General features: G+C 46.7%; 4 protein-coding genes across 8 annotated transcripts; all 4 read right to left on the bottom strand.

Annotated features, from left to right (window-relative positions):
- Window positions 1–401: 401 nt before the first annotated feature.
- On the bottom strand, window positions 402–3,574 carry pank2 (pantothenate kinase 2). The gene is made up of 7 exons (XM_037240921.1): window positions 3,148–3,574; window positions 2,237–2,589; window positions 1,911–2,164; window positions 1,568–1,744; window positions 1,326–1,449; window positions 963–1,088; window positions 402–889 (listed from the first exon to the last, which is right to left on the bottom strand). The coding sequence occupies exons 1-7, from the start codon at window positions 3,371–3,373 to the stop codon at window positions 839–841; spliced, it is 1,311 nt and encodes a 436-aa protein (XP_037096816.1). The 5' UTR covers window positions 3,374–3,574; the 3' UTR covers window positions 402–838.
- A 1,231-nt stretch (window positions 3,575–4,805) lies between these two features.
- LOC119115954 (mitochondrial antiviral-signaling protein-like) lies at window positions 4,806–9,232 on the bottom strand. 4 transcript variants are annotated; one of them, XM_037240923.1, is made up of 7 exons: window positions 8,957–9,231; window positions 8,628–8,735; window positions 8,174–8,292; window positions 6,814–6,938; window positions 6,396–6,576; window positions 5,671–6,179; window positions 4,806–5,318 (listed from the first exon to the last, which is right to left on the bottom strand). In XM_037240923.1, the coding sequence occupies exons 4-7, from the start codon at window positions 6,934–6,936 to the stop codon at window positions 4,899–4,901; spliced, it is 1,233 nt and encodes a 410-aa protein (XP_037096818.1). In that variant the 5' UTR covers window positions 6,937–6,938; window positions 8,174–8,292; window positions 8,628–8,735; window positions 8,957–9,231; the 3' UTR covers window positions 4,806–4,898. The 4 variants fall into 4 exon arrangements, with proteins under 4 accessions (XP_037096818.1, XP_037096819.1, XP_037096817.1 ...); XM_037240924.1 differs by having other exon boundaries at window positions 8,174–8,266; XM_037240922.1 differs by lacking the exon at window positions 8,174–8,292 and having other exon boundaries at window positions 6,814–6,936.
- Window positions 9,233–9,456: 224 nt separating this feature from the next.
- LOC119115955 (sialidase-like) lies at window positions 9,457–13,396 on the bottom strand. 2 transcript variants are annotated; one of them, XM_037240926.1, is made up of 5 exons: window positions 13,268–13,396; window positions 12,235–12,357; window positions 11,883–12,063; window positions 11,170–11,672; window positions 9,457–10,847 (listed from the first exon to the last, which is right to left on the bottom strand). In XM_037240926.1, exons 2-5 carry the CDS (start codon window positions 12,355–12,357, stop codon window positions 10,425–10,427), a joined length of 1,230 nt encoding a protein of 409 aa, XP_037096821.1. In that variant the 5' UTR covers window positions 13,268–13,396; the 3' UTR covers window positions 9,457–10,424. The 2 variants fall into 2 exon arrangements, with proteins under 2 accessions (XP_037096821.1, XP_037096822.1); XM_037240927.1 differs by having other exon boundaries at window positions 11,892–12,063.
- A 2,255-nt stretch (window positions 13,397–15,651) lies between these two features.
- On the bottom strand, window positions 15,652–18,198 carry LOC119116621 (G-protein coupled receptor 151). Its single transcript, XM_037242125.1, has one exon. It carries the CDS (start codon window positions 17,760–17,762, stop codon window positions 16,653–16,655), a length of 1,110 nt encoding a protein of 369 aa, XP_037098020.1. The 5' UTR covers window positions 17,763–18,198; the 3' UTR covers window positions 15,652–16,652.
- Between the last annotated feature and the right edge of the window lie 1,289 nt (window positions 18,199–19,487).

Raw genomic sequence — 19,487 nt, 5'->3', positions numbered from 1 at the left:
GCTGGGTCTAATTCCTGGGAGACACACACAGACTCTTTCATGCCTGTCTGATGCTTGCGTAATGGGAAGAAAAAATGAAAGGTAAGTAGGGAAAAAGAGTTAAAAGATGGGAACATTTTGCAATTAAACTGCTGAAATTGACTTTTTTTTTAAAATACTGCTTTTTATGAGCGCTGTTATGTAGCTCCCATAACATGACGTCATGCTGTTCCCCAGGTAATGCTCAATTAAGTAACGGATAAGGATTCTTGTTTGCGCTGATTCCAAATCTGCCCTCATTTATTTCGCAAGCATGAGGTTCTTATAATAATTTGTAATATTTATAAAATACGGGGTTTTAAAGGACATGTTTTTAAAAACTCAATTGGTGAGCATATTCTCAGCGTGAAGAAACAAGCGTGTGCCAGTAATCAAGTTATTTATTGGGGAATGATCACACTTGGATAGGTAACCTAAAACAGAAAAAAGGTCCTTCTCTTTCAAATCAAGCTTTGTTTTCCTCACAGTATACAAAAGCGATTGTCTTCACAAGGCAGGCACTTTTTTTTATTTTACAGGACCACACGTCCGCAAAACTGACACAAACGTGTGCTATTGTCCTCGCCAAATCAATCATGAGTAGAGGTGTCCGATGTATCCGCTGTTTTAGTTAGCAACCATCAGATAATGGGCTAAGAGGTTAACTAGTTTGGAAGGCGGAGGCTTTTATTTTTTTGGTGTAACAAAAACACAACACGACGCAGCGATGACTTGGACGCTTCAGACCATATAAAGTGCAACATTTTGTTTTGCTTTGCAGCAGCTTGACCTTGTCCATTTTTTTTCTCTTTCGGCTGCTTCAGGTCAGATGCAGCAGCTCCAGCAGAGCTCCAACAGCTCCAAAGTAACCCTAAAAAAATAGAATAAGTGTCTCAGATCCAGCACAGCGCAAGAATTTGGATTCTGTTTGTGTGTTTGCTGACCTCGTGGCGCAAGAAGAGTGCTTTGAGTTGGCCTTTGGACCAGTAATCCATGGCGTAGGCCAGCAGCTTCATGGACAGCGTGTTGACGCGCAGGAAGTTGCCCACAAATACCACGCGCTCGATGTTCTTGCGGAAAAGCACAATTTGTGGCTTTTAATCAGCCCGTTTGCTCTTTTGGACAACATCGGCGGAGGAGATCCTGAGTCGGTTGGCCGAAGACGCCAAACCCGGCGCCTTCATAGCCCTGTACAATGCTGCTTGATCAAGACGCCACAAGGCAGCACCGTAAAGAGGCTGAAGGCAGGCAGGCAGGACCACGCCAACTGTCAGCAGAAGTCACCGCTCGGACGGGTACCAACTCACCTCGTTGAGCGCACACATGCGCGTGATGGAGCCGATATTGTTGGTGATGGTGACCAACGTGGCCCTGGCCAGGTCCTGCTTGGACACCGACTCGCGTTTGTCTTTGGACATCATGTTGCCAAAACTATCGAGGTGGCCAAAAACAGGGAAAGGTCAATTACTTTCTTTTTTAAGTCACAATATTACAAAACTTTGTTTCTTCAAAGTCATAGTTGTTGTTCATCACAGGCCGAATTGCGCACCTGGAGGCCACGGCCCAGCCCGGCAGTCCGAAGCGCTCGTAGTCACCTCCATAGATGTCCCGCACCAGTTTGTCGACGCGGGTGCTCTCGCCTTGTGACGCCATTGCCAAAGCCTCTTCGAAGGTAGAGCAGCCCGTCAGCAGGCAGCACAGGCCCAGGAACGTCCCCCCACCCAGGCTGAAAAGTCACCCCGCCGGTAAGCGCTAACAGGGTCCATGCGGGTATCGGACAATCTCACAAGAATGGTTTTGCAAATATGGTTGGTTCGTTGTTTCTTAGCGGGGAAGGAGTGTGTGTGTGTGTGTGTGGAGGGGGGGGGGGGTGGGGGTCGGGGGGGGTGTACCTGGTCCCGGTGACACGCTTGTAGTTATTCTCCGAGTAGACAGCGAGGATGCTGACGCCGGAGCCGATATTGACCAGCAGCAGCGGGTACGGGTTCTCTAGCGCGTACGGCCGCTGCACGCAACGCTCCGGCTCAGACGGGTTTTCAAAGTAGTAGCACTCGGACGGGCCTGGGGAGACCACCGCATCCATGTAAAGCACGCCGCGGATCAGGCAGTCCAGCTCGTCCAGCTTGTGCAACTGCAGGTCGGCTGTCTGGGTTGGCGGAAGGAATCGGGTGATATCAGCAGCTGACGGACGTCAAGCAAACATGCAAGGTTAGCGCACCGAGCGGAAGTCGGCCTCAAATTTGTAAGCGCCGCCGCCGGTGGCGCAGAGGCTGGTGTGCAGGCTGGAGAAGTGCTTGGTGCGGCCCATCTGCAGGAAGGCGGGCAGGTCCTGCGTGGGGAAGCGGATGAAGTGCAGGTTGCCTGTGCGGCCGCACAGTGTCAGCTCGCGCAGCTCCAGGTGCACGTCGCGGATGCCTGTGGTGCCGTACGCCGTGTTGGACGTCAAGTAACGGCGGATGCTCTTCAGGTTCTCTACCTCCTCCTGCTCCTCCTCCGCTGTGATGTCACGGGGCTCAAAGTACACCAGCTTGACCAGTGTGCCGCCGATGTCCATGCCAAACCACGGGAATGCTACGTTTCAAATGACAACATGCAGACGGTGACTTTCGGATGGCAACTGCTACGTGAATAAATATAGTATAGGTTATGAAATAGCATTGTAGATTGCACACATATGTATAAGGGAATGGGAATATATTGAAATGATTGTTTTTTTAATTGATTCGGAGGCCATTCGTATCAATCTAATCAAGTGTCCAAATGCCTTTTGGAGGGAAAATGTCAGACGGTGATGATCACATGATGGCATTCATCCATCTCATAGTGGTACTGATGGTGATGATCACCATCATCACCATCACCCCCAGAGGAACAGTGTGTGCCGCCAACGCCATCTTGTTGCACAACAGCAACATACTTCAAACACCTCATAAAACGCAAATTTTACCTTTGTAACGCCATTGTCTGACATTACCGTGTGCATCAAAGCCCGCCAATTTACGCCGACATTTACCTTCATTTATTCATTAAATGTGTCTCATTAATCTAAGATGAAAATGTCACTGACTAGTCAACAATTATAAAGGTCTTCTTTTATTATTATTTTGTTAAGGGCACAACAATACTTACGCGGCCTGCTCTTCTTCACGGAATCGCTGCAACGCCTCGGAGGAGCGTCAGAGGCGCGGCGGGGCGACGGAGCACGTCCGGCCGCCGCCACCTTGTCGGCCTCGCTCTGGAGAAGACGGCCTGCGCCGGGCACGTCTGTGTCGGAGCGCGGCTGCCTCTTCGAGGGTGTTTCGCCCTCGTCGTCCGCGCTGTCATCGTCGCGCTGGTGGTGGCCGTTGGTCTCCATTTAAAAGAAAAAAAAAAAGACGAGCGAATGGGTCAATTTACGACATGGATGCAGTTGTTAATGGTAACCAGGGGCGTCTCTGATGATATTTAGGTGGTGACTTAAACGGTCGTGGACGAAGAGGCTAATTTCCCTGCTAACTAGCTAAATTAACTTGCCGCTTGCCTCGGTGCTGTGTTCAATGCGAAGTGGGCGTGGTCATAGGAGTGACGGCTGGGTGGCCAATCAGAACTCGAAACATGTCCAAAGACACGCCTTTCCTCGATAGACACAATAGTAAAATGACAATTTTAAGTGAAAAAAGCAGAGAAATCTTCAGAAAAGATCATCTTTGGACCACTGACGCTGCTTAAATCAAATTGATCAATATTCACTAAAACTGACAAATCAAAACAGGACATGACTTTAGGGGGATCCAATTTTATTATACCATACACATCACTATGTATATACAAAGAAATGGCTTCAAAACAGGACTGTGTAAGTTATACACAGTAAGCAGCAGCAGTCCTCCAGCCTTTCACAATTTTACTGTTTCTCTTTATATTCGTGCCACTTAAAAAGGTGACTAAACAGCTTTTAAAAAACATATATTACCCTGAAATGGACCATTTCTTCCAGACTTTAAAATGAATATCTATTGAGTTTTACTTCAATATTAAAATAAACTGTACATATTTAAAACACAAACTTTTTCTCAATCATATAATCATCATAAGGGTTCTACTAATGTGGCCTTCAAGCACGAGCTTTTCCCACTCCTTATTAGAAGATGGTTAAAACTGTTACCAGTACAAAAAATGCTAATCATACAATTAAAACGTGGCATTAAATCAATATCAGTGTGTATCCAGCATAGAACAATACCATATCTAAAAATAAATCCAAAAATAACATCAACAAACTCTGTATACATGCTATCCATCCATCCATTTTCTGAACCGCTTAGTCCCCACGGGGGTCGCGGGAGTGCAATTATACATGCTAGCATTAAACCTTAAAACATCAGCTGTTTTCATAACCATAAGGCACACGTAAATTGGTCTCCTTGACACAGTGATTCCCAACCATTGTGCTGCGGACAATTATACAATTTCTATTAGGTCCTTATAAAGTGCAAATAACATGACAAGATGAATTGGTCACACCACAGAGAATAGTGTTGTTATCTTGTCTATGTGTCTGCTAACTAGCTTGTCAAATTTGAATGGAAAAAAGAAACCCCGTTAAATACATAAAAGGAGGCTCCATAATAGTGAAAGATAGAGCTCGGCTACCAGTTGAGTGACGCCGATGGCGTGCCCCCTGAATGCACTTGGGAGCTTAAGATCAGGGGATGCTTTGAGAATAATTGTCAATTTTTGTCTATGTGAAGCCCTTTGAGACTGTATAGCCCTAAATCACAAGCAAATAAACTTGACTTGACTTGACTAAAAGCCAGGTGATGTGCTGTGAGACTTTTTTTCAATGCGAATGGCTCAAAAAGTGGTTGGGAAACGCTGCCTTGAACGTGGAGCGCTTCTCCTTAATGCTTCAACTTCCATGCCACCAACAGCGCGCAGACGCCCACTCCCAGCGCCGTCGCGATGAACTTGCCGTTGGCGGGCAGCGCGCCGCGAGGGCTCGGCTTCTCGGCCTGGACTTCCTTGGCGGAGATGCTGTTGACCGCGCTTTGGCCGTCCGAGTTAAGCACGGACGACTGTTGGGAGATGTGCACCACATTCACCCGCACCCCGTCCTCTTCATTGTCCTCGCTTATTTCCAGACGGTCCGTGTCACCGGAATAGGGGTCGGCCGATGATCCGGATACGGCGTCGTTGGAGTTGGGATCGTCTTGCGGCGCGATACTGGTAAGTGTGCGGGGCGTGCTCAGGCACATTGAGGCGGCGGCGGCGGACAAGACGGGGCTCGCAGTTCCTGTTGCCGAACAATTCTCGACGATGATCTGAAATGGAAAAATTACCGTATTTTCCAGACTATAAGTCACTCCGGAGTACAAGTCGCACCAGCCACAAAATGCATAATAAAGCCGGTAAAGACATATGTACATGAGCTGCACTGGAGTATAAGTTACATTTTTGGGGGAAATGTATTTGATAAAATCCAACACCAAGAACAGACATATCATCTTGAAAGGCAAATTAAAAGAAAAATAGAAATCAAGGTAGCAACAGGCTAAACAATTGTACGGTACACCAACGTTACATGACACATAAACAACGAACTGAGAACATGCCTGATGGAAAATACGGAATGTTATAAAATGATGTTGTGTAAAAGAATCTTGCTCTTCTCACCTGTTTTGCCAGAGCTTCCAAAATATCTCCTGGCGGCAAAGTAACAGCTGCGGGAGTGAGTTTTTCCACAGTTGCGGCAGTTTCCTGCACGGGGTGCTTCTCGGGGGTCTGGCGAGCGTCGGTCAAATCCAGGTCAATGGGACTTTTCGGCGGGCTTTCAATGACATCGCACGGGGATGTGTCGCACAATTCCGCAACTTGGCCGGATTCAAGCGATGCATCGCAGTAGAACGAAACCTCCTCAGGCACCGCTTTGTTAGATTCAGAGCTTTCCAGAGGATCCATATCTGTTTCAGAGGCGGAGGAGGCACGTGGCTGTTCAGATACTGGCGGTGGAACGGGCGCGAGAGTTTGGATCTTTGGTTCCGGGTCGGCCTGAGGAGGGCAGGATGGGGAAGTTGCAGCCTGGCTGGGGCTGCTGGTCTCTGACCCGGAAAGGTGAGCAGCGGACGGAGCAGGATCGACGTGGACCTTCGCAACGCCGGTTGGGGGAGAGCTGGGGGCGGAGTCTACACAAACAATGACAAAGACAAAATTATTCACAACATGGGTGGATGCGCCTCAGCCAATGAAAATATAAAGAGTGGACATCATCCATAAATGTAAGAAAATTACGCTTGTGCCATAAATAACAATGGCTCCTCTCGACAGATATCCACGCAGACCACATTATACGACAGCGAGCAAAAAAGCAAGACTAAGCCAGCAAGTGAAACGGCTCTTACTGCTGGCGCCTTGGAGCCTGTCATACTCAGCTCGGACTTCTGCAGCGATGGCGCCGTGCTCGCACATGTCCAGAGCACGGATGAAGTGCTCGAGCCAGTTCTCCCGCCTCTTCAGGCAGTCCAGCAGCAGCACCACGCTGTCATGGTTGCCGCACATCTCCCGCTTGGCTTCGATGGTCTCCTGCCAGCGCACGCCACGTGACAAACATTCAACTGGGTTACTTGGACCGTACTCGGAACAGAACGAATGAGCCACATGCTGCTTCACCAAGTCTGGAGACATAATCTAATCGTGTAGGAGCTTGCTAATATGCGAAATGCTGATCCACCTTGTGAGGACAAACATGCACTTGTAAGCAGATCATATCTTCACACTTGGTGAAGCAGCGTGTGGCTCGTTAGCACATAAGAGTCTCACCCTGTCGTGATTGGTCAGGCACGGCAAGTGGGGCACGATCTCGCGCACTTTGATCATGTTGGCGATGGTCCCCATCTGAGTGCGCAAATAGCCATTCCATACCTTGTCGCTAGCAAACGTCATCTGGAAGGAGAACACAATCGTACATTTGTGCAATTGTTTCCCTTCTGATACAGCAATGTGAAGCGAAGAACAAAATGGAAGTGAAAGTGAAAGTAAAAGTGAGCATGTAACCTCCAAGAAGACAACTGAACTCACATAGAACACAAGGTCAGATTTGTCATGGATTGCACAAAAAAGGGGGGGGATGAAGTGGGAGAAACAGCAATGTGTACATATTTTATTAGTGAAGACAAACTCATACTTTTTCATGTTCATATATGTGCAAATCCTCTTATTATTCTATATAAACATAACTGCTCAATTCGAACACGGACACAGTACACAGAGCTTTGTAACCTTCCAATACACATAGGCACAGACCGCTGACACAGCGCGCACACACACACAAGGTAGTAACTCTCCAATACACATAGATACCAAAATGGTCAGGTGACGATACCAAATGGTAAGGTGCCGATACCGAATGGTAAGGTGACAGCAGGGCATAGGTTTACCTTATTAGTAGGGATGCACCGAAAATTCGGCCACCGAAAATTTTCGGCCGAAAATGACCCAAAAGTGCATTTGCAATGCTGAAATTTCAATCTGCAAAAAGTTTCTCCACGTCGGGTTTAATTCATCACCTGAAATCCAAACATCCCGATCGCCATTCTGAATATGAGAAGAAGGCGACACAGAAAAGGAAACTGACACCGAGCACGCCCACTCCGTCTGTGGCGGACGTTTTTGAAAAGGCAAGTTAAGTTTGTGCATCCACAATTCTTGGTGGATTTGTTGTTGATAAAGGCTATGGTAACCATTGTTTTGATACACTTTTATGTTGTACACACAGAACAAAATGTAAAAGGCACTTGACTTATGCACTTTGTGTTTTTATAAGAGAACATATTTAATTTTACAGTCTTTCAGCAGGCCAGTCAGTTATAAGCCTGTAAATTATTATTCAATGTACACGAGTGGGGTCAAGTTAAACATTTTATTTTTATTTTATTTTTGAATTTTAATTTATATTGTGCATTGTTGTAATGTCAGTGCTAAATAAATATTTTCATACTTTTGTACTTTGGTTTATTGCAATGCCTTGATTTTAGTGAGGTTAGTACACATGTAGCCATAAATGCTGTGGTTCTAATAACTGACATAATCATTTCTTTCGGTGTTTCGGTTTTCGGCCTTGGTTTCCTCATTTTTGGTTTTCGGTTTCGGCCAAGAATTTTTATTTCGGTGCATCCCTACTTATTAGGACATCTTTTTGCTTTCCCGGGCAGTATTAATCTTTCTAACCTGGAGAGAGGGGGTTGTTGTTTTGTCTGCTACAGTGCCTCGTGGACTGACCGCCATTAAACAACCCAAGATCTTGGAAATAAAGAACCAACTGTTACTCCACATCTTTATTTTCCTTGTTCAACGACTGACATGTCAAACAACATGCAACAATAATTATAACCCAACAATGAAATTCGCTTCTTAAACCCGTTTAGCAGCAAATCTATGACTCACACTGACACTGAGCTGTGTGAAACTCCCCTAAAAACAAGTTTGATCATATTTTCACAATGTAAAGTTTTTAAGTCAACATGGAACTAGTGACTCAGCACTTCACAGCAATACAGCAGTCGCGGGAGTATAACGTCATTTCTTCGACGCGACGAGCAGCAAACGGCGTGAAATTTTTTGGGTTCCAAACTCACCTTTGGCGTGCGTGGGCTGCTGCTACGAGTGTCACCTGAAGACCAAATACAGCACGAAAACTGCTCGTTTCCACGCACATCTGCCCCGGTACCACCTTTTAGGCCTTCCTATTGGACGAAGAAGCCGTCAGTCTACGCAACAGCCAATCAGTAAGCAGTAAACTCAGCATGGGTGCCTAATCCAATGTCAATGTGGCTCTGCGGTTCGGATTCGATTTGATCTCGATTTCTGTTTTACATCTGTCGCTAATCCCGTCAAGATAATCCGCGCACACGAACAAGGACGAGGCACACTATAAGCATTAAAAGAAATACTGTATTCTATTTACATTTTGCGCCGAGCACGTCTGTGTCGGAGCGCGGCTGCCTCTTCGTTGGTGTTTCGCGCTAATCGTCGCGCTGGTAGTGGCCGTTGGTCTCCATTTAAAAAAAAAAAAAAAAAGACGAGCGAATGGGCTAATTTACGACATGAATGCGGTTGTTAATGGTGACCAGGTGCAGCGCTGATGATATTTAGGTGGTGACTGAAACGGTCGTGCGCGAAGAGGCTGATTTCCCTGCTAACAATCTAAATTATCTTGCCACCTGCCTCGATGCTGTGTTCAACGTGGAGTAGTCGCGGTCATTAGAGTGACGGCTGAGTAGCCAATCAGAACTCGAAACATGTCCAAAGACACGCCTTTCCTCTATAGGCACAATAGTAAAAAGACAATTTTAAGTGAAAAAGAGCAGAGAAATCTTCAGAAAAGATGATCTTTGGTGCACTGAAGCTGCTTATATCAAATTAATCAATATTCACTAAAACTGGCGAATCAAAACAGGACAATATGACTTTAGGGGGTCCAATTTTATTATACTATACAAATCACTATGTATATACAAAGAAATGGCTTCAAAACAGGACTGTGTAAGTTATACACAGTAAGCAGCAGCAGTCCTCCAGCCTTTCATAATTTTACTGTTTCTCTTTATATTCGTGCCATTTAAAAAGGTGACTAAACAGCTTTTAAAAAATATATTACCCTGAAACGGACCATTTCTTAGACTTTAAAATGAATATCTATTGAGTTTTACTTCAATATTAAAATAAATAACTGTACATATTTAAAATACAAACTTTTTCTCAATCATATAATCATAATAAGGGTTCTACTAATGTGGCCTTCAAGCACAAGCTTTTCCCACTCCTTATTAGAAGATGGTTAAAACTGTTACCATTACAAAAAATGCTAATCATACAATTTAAACATGGCATTAAATCAATATCAGTGTGTATCCAGCATAGAACAATACCATATCTTCAAATAAATAAAAAAATAAAATCTACAAACTATGCATACTTGCTAGTATTAAACCTTAAAACATCAGAGGTTTTCATAACAATAAGGCACACGTAATTGGTCTCCTTGAAACAGTGATTCCCAACCATTGTGCTGCGGAAAATTATACAATTTCAATTAGGTCCTTGTAAAGTGAAAATAACATGTCAAGATGAATTGGTCACGCCACAGAGAATAGTGTTATCTTGTCTATGTGTCTGCTAACTAGCTTGTCGAATATGAATGGAAAAAACCCCCAGAAAATACATAAAAGGAGGCTCCAAAATAGTGAAAGATAGAGCTCGGCTACCAGTTGAGTGACGCCGATGGCGTGCCCCCTGAATGAGCTAAAACACAATTCTTTTTGTGTGCAGTTAACTAGGACATTTTTGGGCCAGGTGTGCTGTGAGACTTTTTTCAATGCGAATGGCTCAAAAAGCGGTTGGGAAACGCTGCCTTGAAGGTGGAGCGCTTCTCCTTAATGCTTGAACTTCCATGCCACCAACAGCGCGCAGGCACCCACTCCCAGCGCCGTCGCGATGAACTTGCCGTTGGCAGGCAGCGCACCGCGAGGGCTCAGCTTCTCGGCCTGGACTTCTTTGGTGGCGACGCCGTTGACCGTGCTTTGGCCGTCTGAGTTAAGCACGGACGACTGTTGGGAGATGTGCACCACATTCACCCGCACCCCGTCCTCCTCATTGTCCTCGCGTATTTCCAGGTGGTCCGTGTCACCGGAATAGGGGTCGGCCGATGATCCGGATCCGGCGTTGTCGGAGTTGGGATCGTCTTGCGGCGGGATGCTGGTAAGTGTGCGAGGTGTGCTCAAGCACACCGAGGCGGCAGCAGCGGACAAGACGGGGTCCACAGGATTTCCTGTTGCTGAACAATTCTCGACGATGATCTGAAATGGAAAAATGACAGTATTTTCTGGACTATGAGACACTCCGGAATACAAGTCGCACCAGCCATAAAATGCATAATAAAGCAGGAAAAGACATAAGTTGCACTGGAGTTTAAGTCACATTTTTTGGGGAAATTAGTTGATAAAATCCAACACCAAGAACCGAAATATCATCTTGAAAGGCAAATAAAAATAGAATAGAGGCAACAACAGGCTGAACAATTGTACAGTATGCCAACATTACATGACGAACCGAGAACGTGCCTGACGGAAAATACGGTATGTTATAAAATGATGTGTTAAAGAGCCTTGCTCTTCTCACCTGTGTTGCCGGAGCTTCCAAAATATCTTCTGGCGTAACAGCTGCGGGAGTGAGTTTTTCCACAGTTGCGGCAGTTTCCTGCACGAGGCGCTTCTCGGGGTTCCGGCAAGCGTCGGTCACTTCCAAGTCAATGGGACTTTTCGGCGGGCTTTCAATGACATCGCACGGGGCTGTGTCGCACAATTCCGCAGCTTGGTCGGATTCAAGCGACGCGTCGCAGCTGAACGAAACTTCCTCAGGGACCGCTTTGTTAGATTCAGAGCTTTCCAGAGGATCCATATCTGTTTCAGAGGCAGAGGAGGCAAGTGGCTGTTCAGATACAGGCGGTGGAGCGGGTGCGGGAGTTTGGATCTCTGGTTCCGGGGCGGCCTGAGGAGGGCAGGACGGGGAAGTTGCAGCCTGGCTGGGGCTGCTGGTCTCGGACCCGGAAAGGTGAGCAGCGGACGGAGCAGGATCGACGTGGACCTTCACAACGCTGGTTGGGGGAGAGCTGGGGGCGGAGTCTACACAAACAAAGACAAATTATTTCACAATATGAGTGGATGCGGCTCGGCCAATGAAAATATAAAGCGCGGACATCATCCATAAATCTAAGAAAATTTCACTTATGCCATAAATAACAATGGCTTCTTTCGACAGTTATCCACGCTGACCACATTATACAACGGCGAGCAAAAAAGCAAGACTTAGCCAGCAAGTGAAATGGCTCTTACTACTGGCACCTTGGAGCTTGTCATACTCGGCTTGGATTTCGGCAGCGATGGCGCCGTGCTCGCACATGTCCAGAGCGCGGATGAAGTGCTCGAGCCAACTGTCCCGCCTCTTCAGGCAGTCCAGCAGCAGCACCATGCTGTCAAAGTTGCCGCACATCTCCCGCTTGGCCTCGATGGTCTCCTGCCAACGCACGTCACGTGACAAACATTCAACTGGGTTACTTGGACCGTACTCGGAACAGAACGAATGAGCCACATGCTGCTTCACCAAGTCTGGAGACATAATCTAAGCAGATCATATCTTCACACTTGGTGAAGCAGCATGTGGCTCGTTAGCACATAAGAGTCTCACCCGGTCCTGATCGGTCAGGCACGGCAAGTGGGGCACGATCTCGCGCACTTTGACCTTGGTGACGATGGTTGGCATACGAGTGCGCAGGTAGCCATTGTACAGCTTGTCGCTAGCAAACGACATCTAGAAGGAGAACACAATTGTACATTTGCGCAATTGTTTCCCTCCTGATACAACAATGTTAAGAGAAGAACAAGATGGAAGTGAAAGTAAAAGTGAGCATAAAAAGGACTTTAGAACACAAGGTCAGATTTGTCATGGATCTTTTACAAAAAAGAAGGGGGAGAATGTCAAATTTGTCACTTATTAATAGCTCCCTATGGAAACGTCACAGCACCCCCCCTCCACACACACACACACCTTTGTTGTGTGTCCACTTCGTTTTGTTTGCACAATGCATTCGTAAATGTCAGCCAAAAAAGCCTGCTGTCACTTTGGGGCTTGAACAATCGCCTCAACTCGCCTGGACTCAAGTGGTGATCAGGTGTCACGACACTAAAGTTAGGCAGGTGCATTGTGTAAAAAGATTTGTGTGCAAGTGCGTCTGTGCGTGTTTGTGAGTGTGTGGTGTCATGACAGATTGCAGATTAACAAGGAAGCACACGCACATGCAAGGACGGTGGCAACTCCTTAACACAAGGGCAATGCTTGACCTCTGTGCAATATTCCAAAACACGTCTTGTGTCTTTTTCATTTTGATGCAACTATAACTTCATTATTATGATTATGATCACAACAACCGGGTTGACAAGGTTGATAATTATAAATATAAATAGATAAATATAAATAACAATGAAATTCACTTCTTAAAGTCGTTTAGCAGCAAATCTATGACTCACACTGATACTGAGCTGTGTGAAACTCCCCTAAAAGCAATTTTGATCATATATTCACAATGTAAAGTTTTTAGGTCAACATTGAACTACTGACTCGGAAGCACTACACAGCTATACCGCAGTCGCGGGAATAAAACATAATTTCTTCGACGCGACGAGCAGCAAACGGCGTGAAATTTTTCGTGTTTCAAACTCACCTTTGGCGTGCGTGGGCTGCTGCGGCTAGTGTCACCTGAAGACCAAATACAACACTAAAACCGAACAGCGCCGTCGCTGCTCCTTTCCACACACATCTGCCCCCGTGCCACCTTTCGGCCTTTCTATTGGACGAAGAAGCCGTCAGTCTACGCAAGGGCCAATCAGAGTGCGGTAATGATCAGAATGGGTGCGGTTTGACGGCTCTTAATCCAATGTCAATGTGGCTCTGCGGTTAGGATTAGATTTGATCTCGATTTCTGCTTTACATCTGTCGCTAATCCCGTCAAGATAATCCGCGCACACGAACAAGGACGAGGCACACTATAGAAACATAGCCATAAAAAATAATGTATTCTTATTACAGTTTGAATATTTTCGCCAAGTATTAAGTACAAATATGTGGAAATGTTTGTATTTAATGTTTAAAAACAGCTCAACATTTTAGAATGAATTGAAACAAAATAAGTAAATATGAAATAAAATAAAAAAACATGAAATATTATGGTCATATCTAAATCTCAACCATATCAAATATAGAATCAAATATTCATCACATGCGCCATTACGTCGTAAAATGGCTTGGCTTTGAGAGTGAACTCATTGAATTTAAAATAATTAAAGTAAAATATAAATAATTTTTACCCCCAAAAATGATTGTCTATAAATAAAACAGGATGTCGGCGAAAAAGAAATGTAGTAAATGCTAAATGTCTGCAGTGCTCTTCTGTAACCCCGCGATAGCGCCATTTCCACACTGCTGAATTGGTAGACAAAAATGAGGCACTAGCGTTCAAGAGCAATAAACAGGACCCATGATAGTCTGCAGTGCTCTTCTGTAACCACACGATGGCGCCGCTTTCACACTGGTAAATTGGTAGACAAAAACAAGGCATCAAGCATATAAGCGTTCAAGAGCAATAAACAGGACCCATGATTGTGTGGGCTGACGTCAACGGGCAGGATGTTGACTTGGTGACACGATGAAAGATGGCCGAGTGGTGCAATGTAAATGTCATTGATGATGATGAAGATGATGATGATATGTACTCTTTAGAAAGAGACTCCAATTAAACAGCTTTGCTTTTTCCTGCCGAGTGGCCTTTTTTTTTTTTAACTCAGGTGTCCATTTTACAAGAGTGTGAGCATGCCGCGTTTACCTCAGAAAAATGGCGTCAGAAGTAGTACAGTAATAAGAACAACTCAGACTACATTAGGAGTGTTTCCAAGCAAATGGTATCAGACGTTTGACCAAAAAATGTTTTTGCTTGACCCAGTGCAAATGTGGATGTTGTGATGTTTTCCACCCTGTTAGAATACAGAAGGAAAAAAATCACTTAGGACGGCCGGAAAACGCAAGGTAGCTTGACCCAGAATCCTCCAAGCTGCTCTCAGGGCAAAAACCAAAACAAACATTTGTTGATGTGTCCTAGTTAACAAAAAAAGAAAGGAAAAAAGTCCTTAGCGAGACAGGACAGGAACTTCATAGACGAGTGGAGAGCTGCGGGCGACGACGCGTCCGTCACGCTTGAATGAGACGCAAACCGACAGAAAGGAGAAAGCAGTGGTGACGTCGCCCGAAAAGTGCAGGACGAACATTTGCTTCATCTGGACAAAAATTCTTCCTAATTTCAATCTTACAAAGTCCGCATCCCATGCACCACCCTGACATACGGGGGTTGCTCAGCGCACTCTCCCCCCAGGCCCATTTTCTTTCATGGCGGCCAGCCGTCAATGTTTTGATAGCAAGTCAAGCGTAAGGGATGCTGCAGTGTATTATCACAAACTTTACATTAGCTCGGATGGTGGGACCCTTGACCCGCCCGCCGGATGAACTCATATCCATATGGTGCACAGTCTTGATGACTTGAAGATTTGTAAAATTGTGTATTTCACGCGTGTCGATTGACCAAATATGGTACAATGCCTGTGAGTTGGGCAAGCAAGTATAATGACTCAAAGACTTGCAAAATCTTTTTGCAATCATTTTTAAAACATGTGGCAAACTGATGGAGTGCGAAACGAGAGAGAATAAGAAGCGACGAGGCAGCGACCCCGAGGGCGCATGCACGCTCGCGGCAACCATCCATCAATGAATAAATGATGTGCTGCCGCACAATCGCGGTCAAGAGCTTTTCAAGAGGTTTTTCTCCCCCCCTTTTTTGTCATGAATTCCGTCTTCCTCCGCCACCTTTAGCCTTTCTTTACACTCGAGACGAGGGAAATGTCAAAGCCGTCGCGCCACAGCCATGGGGCTCAACACACAAGACCACTTATTGCTCCTTTTTTCCTCCCTTTCACAACCCAAGAAAGGTTAGCGGCGGGAAAACGCCATGCTGCCCCATTTTTACACATTAACCCTTGGGTGTACGACACATGTCAATACTCAGACTTGTATATCTTGTTTATTCAACAAGTTTTACCACGTGACAAGAAGCCGCATTGCAGCGTTCAACCGGATTAATTAGGCCAGACGTTATGGGCGTATCAGCACACTTTGAAATAGGAAATTAATTTGGAACATTTCATGATGCAGATTTTGCGGAAGTGAGATTCTGATTGGCAAGCATGAACACAAGCTACAACAACAAGACTTGATGCGAGTCTGCAACTATCGATCGTGTCGAAGTTGCTGGAAAACAATAAAAATGAGGTCACACACCCTATTGACTTTTTTTGAGCTGCCGCGCTTCGTCATGTAATCGCCGAGGCAGGATTTTGACCCGACAGATTAGTGGCGGATGCAGTGCGAAGATGTGAGATGTTTCCATATCTGAAAACGATTGGAGTGTGTTTTTATCTGCGATTAAAAAGCGAGCTAATCTCGGATTTAGTTGGGATGAGTCCATATACCTGATCATGTTTTGTTGATCATCCGCGTTCAAAAATGCAGATATATTTAATACTGCGAGTGCAAATCATTTTTAAAATAAGGTTAACAGTCCACACAAATCTCAGATTTTAATTTAGAAAAGGAAACATATGTTGCTTTCGTGGCAGGAGAGTTAAACACAAAAATAAAATAAACATGAACAGTTTCACAAATTATTATTATTCACAAAGTATTTCTCAATCAAAAAGTATTGAATATTACAAGATAACAATTTTTAAATAAAAACGGAATAAAAAGCTACCAGTAAATTCTACACATGTAAACAGTATATAATACACATGTATAAATATTGCTGTTATATTAAATATGACAATGATTTTTTTTCCTTTTTTGTGTGTTAAGTTATAAATATACAATAGGAAACTGACTTGACCATTGTTTTCTAAACACGAGGTGACATGGCACCTCTTGGAGGTTTGGACACCCCTGATGTGGGAGCAGGCTGCTTCTCTTCCTCCGTGACAAGTAGCAATCTCGAATGCACGACGATGAGACTAGAGCATTTTCTCTTCTTTCTCCCAGGGGATGGGGTCCTGCTCCTCCTCCACCTGCGTGTTCCTGCGCCCTGTCCAAAAGTGCTCCACATCCGGGAAGGTCTTCTCAGCGTTGGCGAGCACCGCGTTGGCACCCGCGCCGCCCAGCTCGGCTCCGTTGCCCTCGGTTGTCTTGGAGGCTCCGGGCGCCTTGGCGCCGCGGCAGGCGGCCGCCATGCAGAGTGCCACCAAGCCGCGGCGCACGTCGTCGTACATGGTGACGAGCAGGACCGGCGAGAGGGCGCCGCAGGCGTACACCAGCACCTGCGCGCACAGGAGCACTCCCGCGGGGGGCTTGTGGTAGCCCAGTCGGACCCAGGTGAAAGTGCCCCACTCGGGCAGCAGCATGAGCCCGAGCGTGGTGCTTAGACACAGCAGCACCAGCGTCACCTTGCTCAGGCGGCGCGGGTTTGGCGCGTAATTGAGCGCCCGGTGGAGGCTCTTAGTGTAGTAAGCCACGGTGAAGAGCACTGGAGCCACGTAGGTGGCCGTGGGGTAGATCTTGTAGAAGACGGCCATGAACCGCGACGCGCACGCCGGCATCTGTGACACGCACACTACGTCGTGCGCACCGCGCGGCTGCAACGCGGAGAACAGCATCTGCGGGATGGGCAACATCATGGACAGCAGCCACACCAATGCCACGGCCCAGAGGATCCAGCCACAGTGTGCGGCGGCCCCGCCCTCCGAGGTGTGCTTGGCCCGGGTGCTGACCGCCAGGAGGAGCGTCTTAGCCACAAGGCAGGCGTGCTGGAACCAGTCGGCGGTGGCGCACGCGAAGCGGCCGAGGACCCAGGCTTGCTTGTAGGCGGCGAGAGCGCGCACGGGGGCGCACAGAACCAGGAGGAGCGCATCCGTAGCGGCCACTGAAGCGAGCAGAGCCTTGGCCTCGGAGCCTTGACCCGCTCGGAAGTCGCGCGCGAAAACCAGCAACACCAGGAGGTTGCCCGCGGCGCCGGAAACGCACATGCCGACGAGCAACGCCGGCACGGCCGTCCGGATGTCCTCCCCTTCGAGGAGCTGGACTCCTCCCGCGAAGTCGACCAAAGTCCCGTTGGGATCGGAATCCATTTCTTTGCGCAAAGTGTTCGAAGGAGGTCGTCGGCTGGCTGCGAGCGCGCGTCTGAGGTGAGGCGGGCCAACTGGGACTATTTACGGCGCCGCCATTTCGGCGGCGTCGACGTCATGAAGCCCGAGAGCCCGAAAGGATCGCGCCGCGTCGCAGCGTGACACCATTTGAGCGCGTGCGTCATGACTGGTAGGCAGACAAACCGTGACGTCACTAAACGGCGCAACTTTTATTCAGCAAAGAAATCAAATAAATTATGTAGTGGTGCACCACACATTCACAAAAACCTTGGGTGTCGAACCCGTGGCTCTTCATCCATGAGGATGTGAGCTTCCTGTGCTATTTTGTTATTATGGGTTGTCTGAATCTGTTTAATTGAGTGGAGGTCCAATCAAACGCGCAGACGCTCGACTGCGACACTTCGCTGAAGATATTTACAGTCTTCTGAGCGACATCATCAAGGTCGCGTATGGAGCAGCTGTTGGAAGGACTGTTGCCACGGTTACCGACCGCACACGGCGAGGTGTTTACTCGACGAGCATCTGGGGTGCGCGCGCGGATGAGACGGGACGGCACGGAGAGGTGAGGGGGCGCCCACTCAAATGCTGTCACTTCAACGGAGAAGGCCGGTTGCTAGGCGACCGCGTTGGTCGCTTAAGCGGCGTGGTGGAGCGCAGAGGTGAGGCTGCCCTGCATGATGCGACAAGTGGCAAGACCATATTTTTTATGGTCTTTATTCTCAATTGGGAAATTCGGTGCCCTGCTCCCAGGCTGAACAAATAGAGGATGAATGTAATCCACATATCTTCCTGCCAGTGAAAAAAAAACCGTACCAACCCTGAACCCACGCCCCAAAAAAGATCCGTGGGTGCCGAACAGTAAGTATGCGAGGCTCGACTGCTTTTTTTCTTTTTCTTTTTTCCGTTGTCAGGCATCACGCAAAGAGCTAATAAATGAGCGGGTGCCTTTGGCGAAAGGGCAAGCTCCCCTCCCGCCTGCAAAACAGCAAATAATTCATGGCAGCCTCGTGGGGGTGCATTTGGGGGAAAAGGGGGTAGGGGGTGCTTTTAATTTTTTAATCAGAATGAAATAAACAACGAAAGCTGTTGTTGGGCAATTTGAACATTCTTCAATACATGCCTCACTTTTGGGACGACCTGCACACTAAACTGGACATTCCGAGTAAAAAGGGCTTTTGAATGTCTTCTTGATGTCTTCCTGTCTTGATGACTGATTGATTGCCTGTCCAAAATTTCGGTGGGTTGGTGCAGTTCCGAACGGAGCTGGTGAAACCAACCAGAATTTGATTAAAGTGCGCCCTGGTGTGGTGGGTTGGAGAAACTGTCACTAATAATCGCAATGTGTATGTATGGTTAATTAAAAAATATATATTTATATGATCTATCTATTTATTAATGTACTATGTTATACACACACACACATTGTTTTTTGATTATTTTTAAATATACATATTCCAAATATATTAATTATACAACTATATTTTTTACATTTTGTATATTATCCATCCATCAATTATCTGTACCTCTTGTCCCCACGGGGGTCGCGGGCGTGCTGGAGCCTGTCCCAGCAGTCATCGGGCAGTAGGTGGAGGACACCCTGAACTGGTTGCCAGCCAATCGCAGGGCACACAGAGACGAGCAACCATTCGCACTCGCACTCACACCTAGGGACAATTTGGAGTGCTTAGTCGGCCTACCAAGCATGTT

Source organism: Syngnathus acus, chromosome 22 (genome assembly GCF_901709675.1).
Source record: "Syngnathus acus chromosome 22, fSynAcu1.2, whole genome shotgun sequence".
NCBI classification, from domain to species: domain Eukaryota; kingdom Metazoa; phylum Chordata; class Actinopteri; order Syngnathiformes; family Syngnathidae; genus Syngnathus; species Syngnathus acus.
The sequence above is the reverse complement of the archived record's forward strand: the minus strand, read 5'-3'. Positions and strand labels throughout refer to the sequence as shown.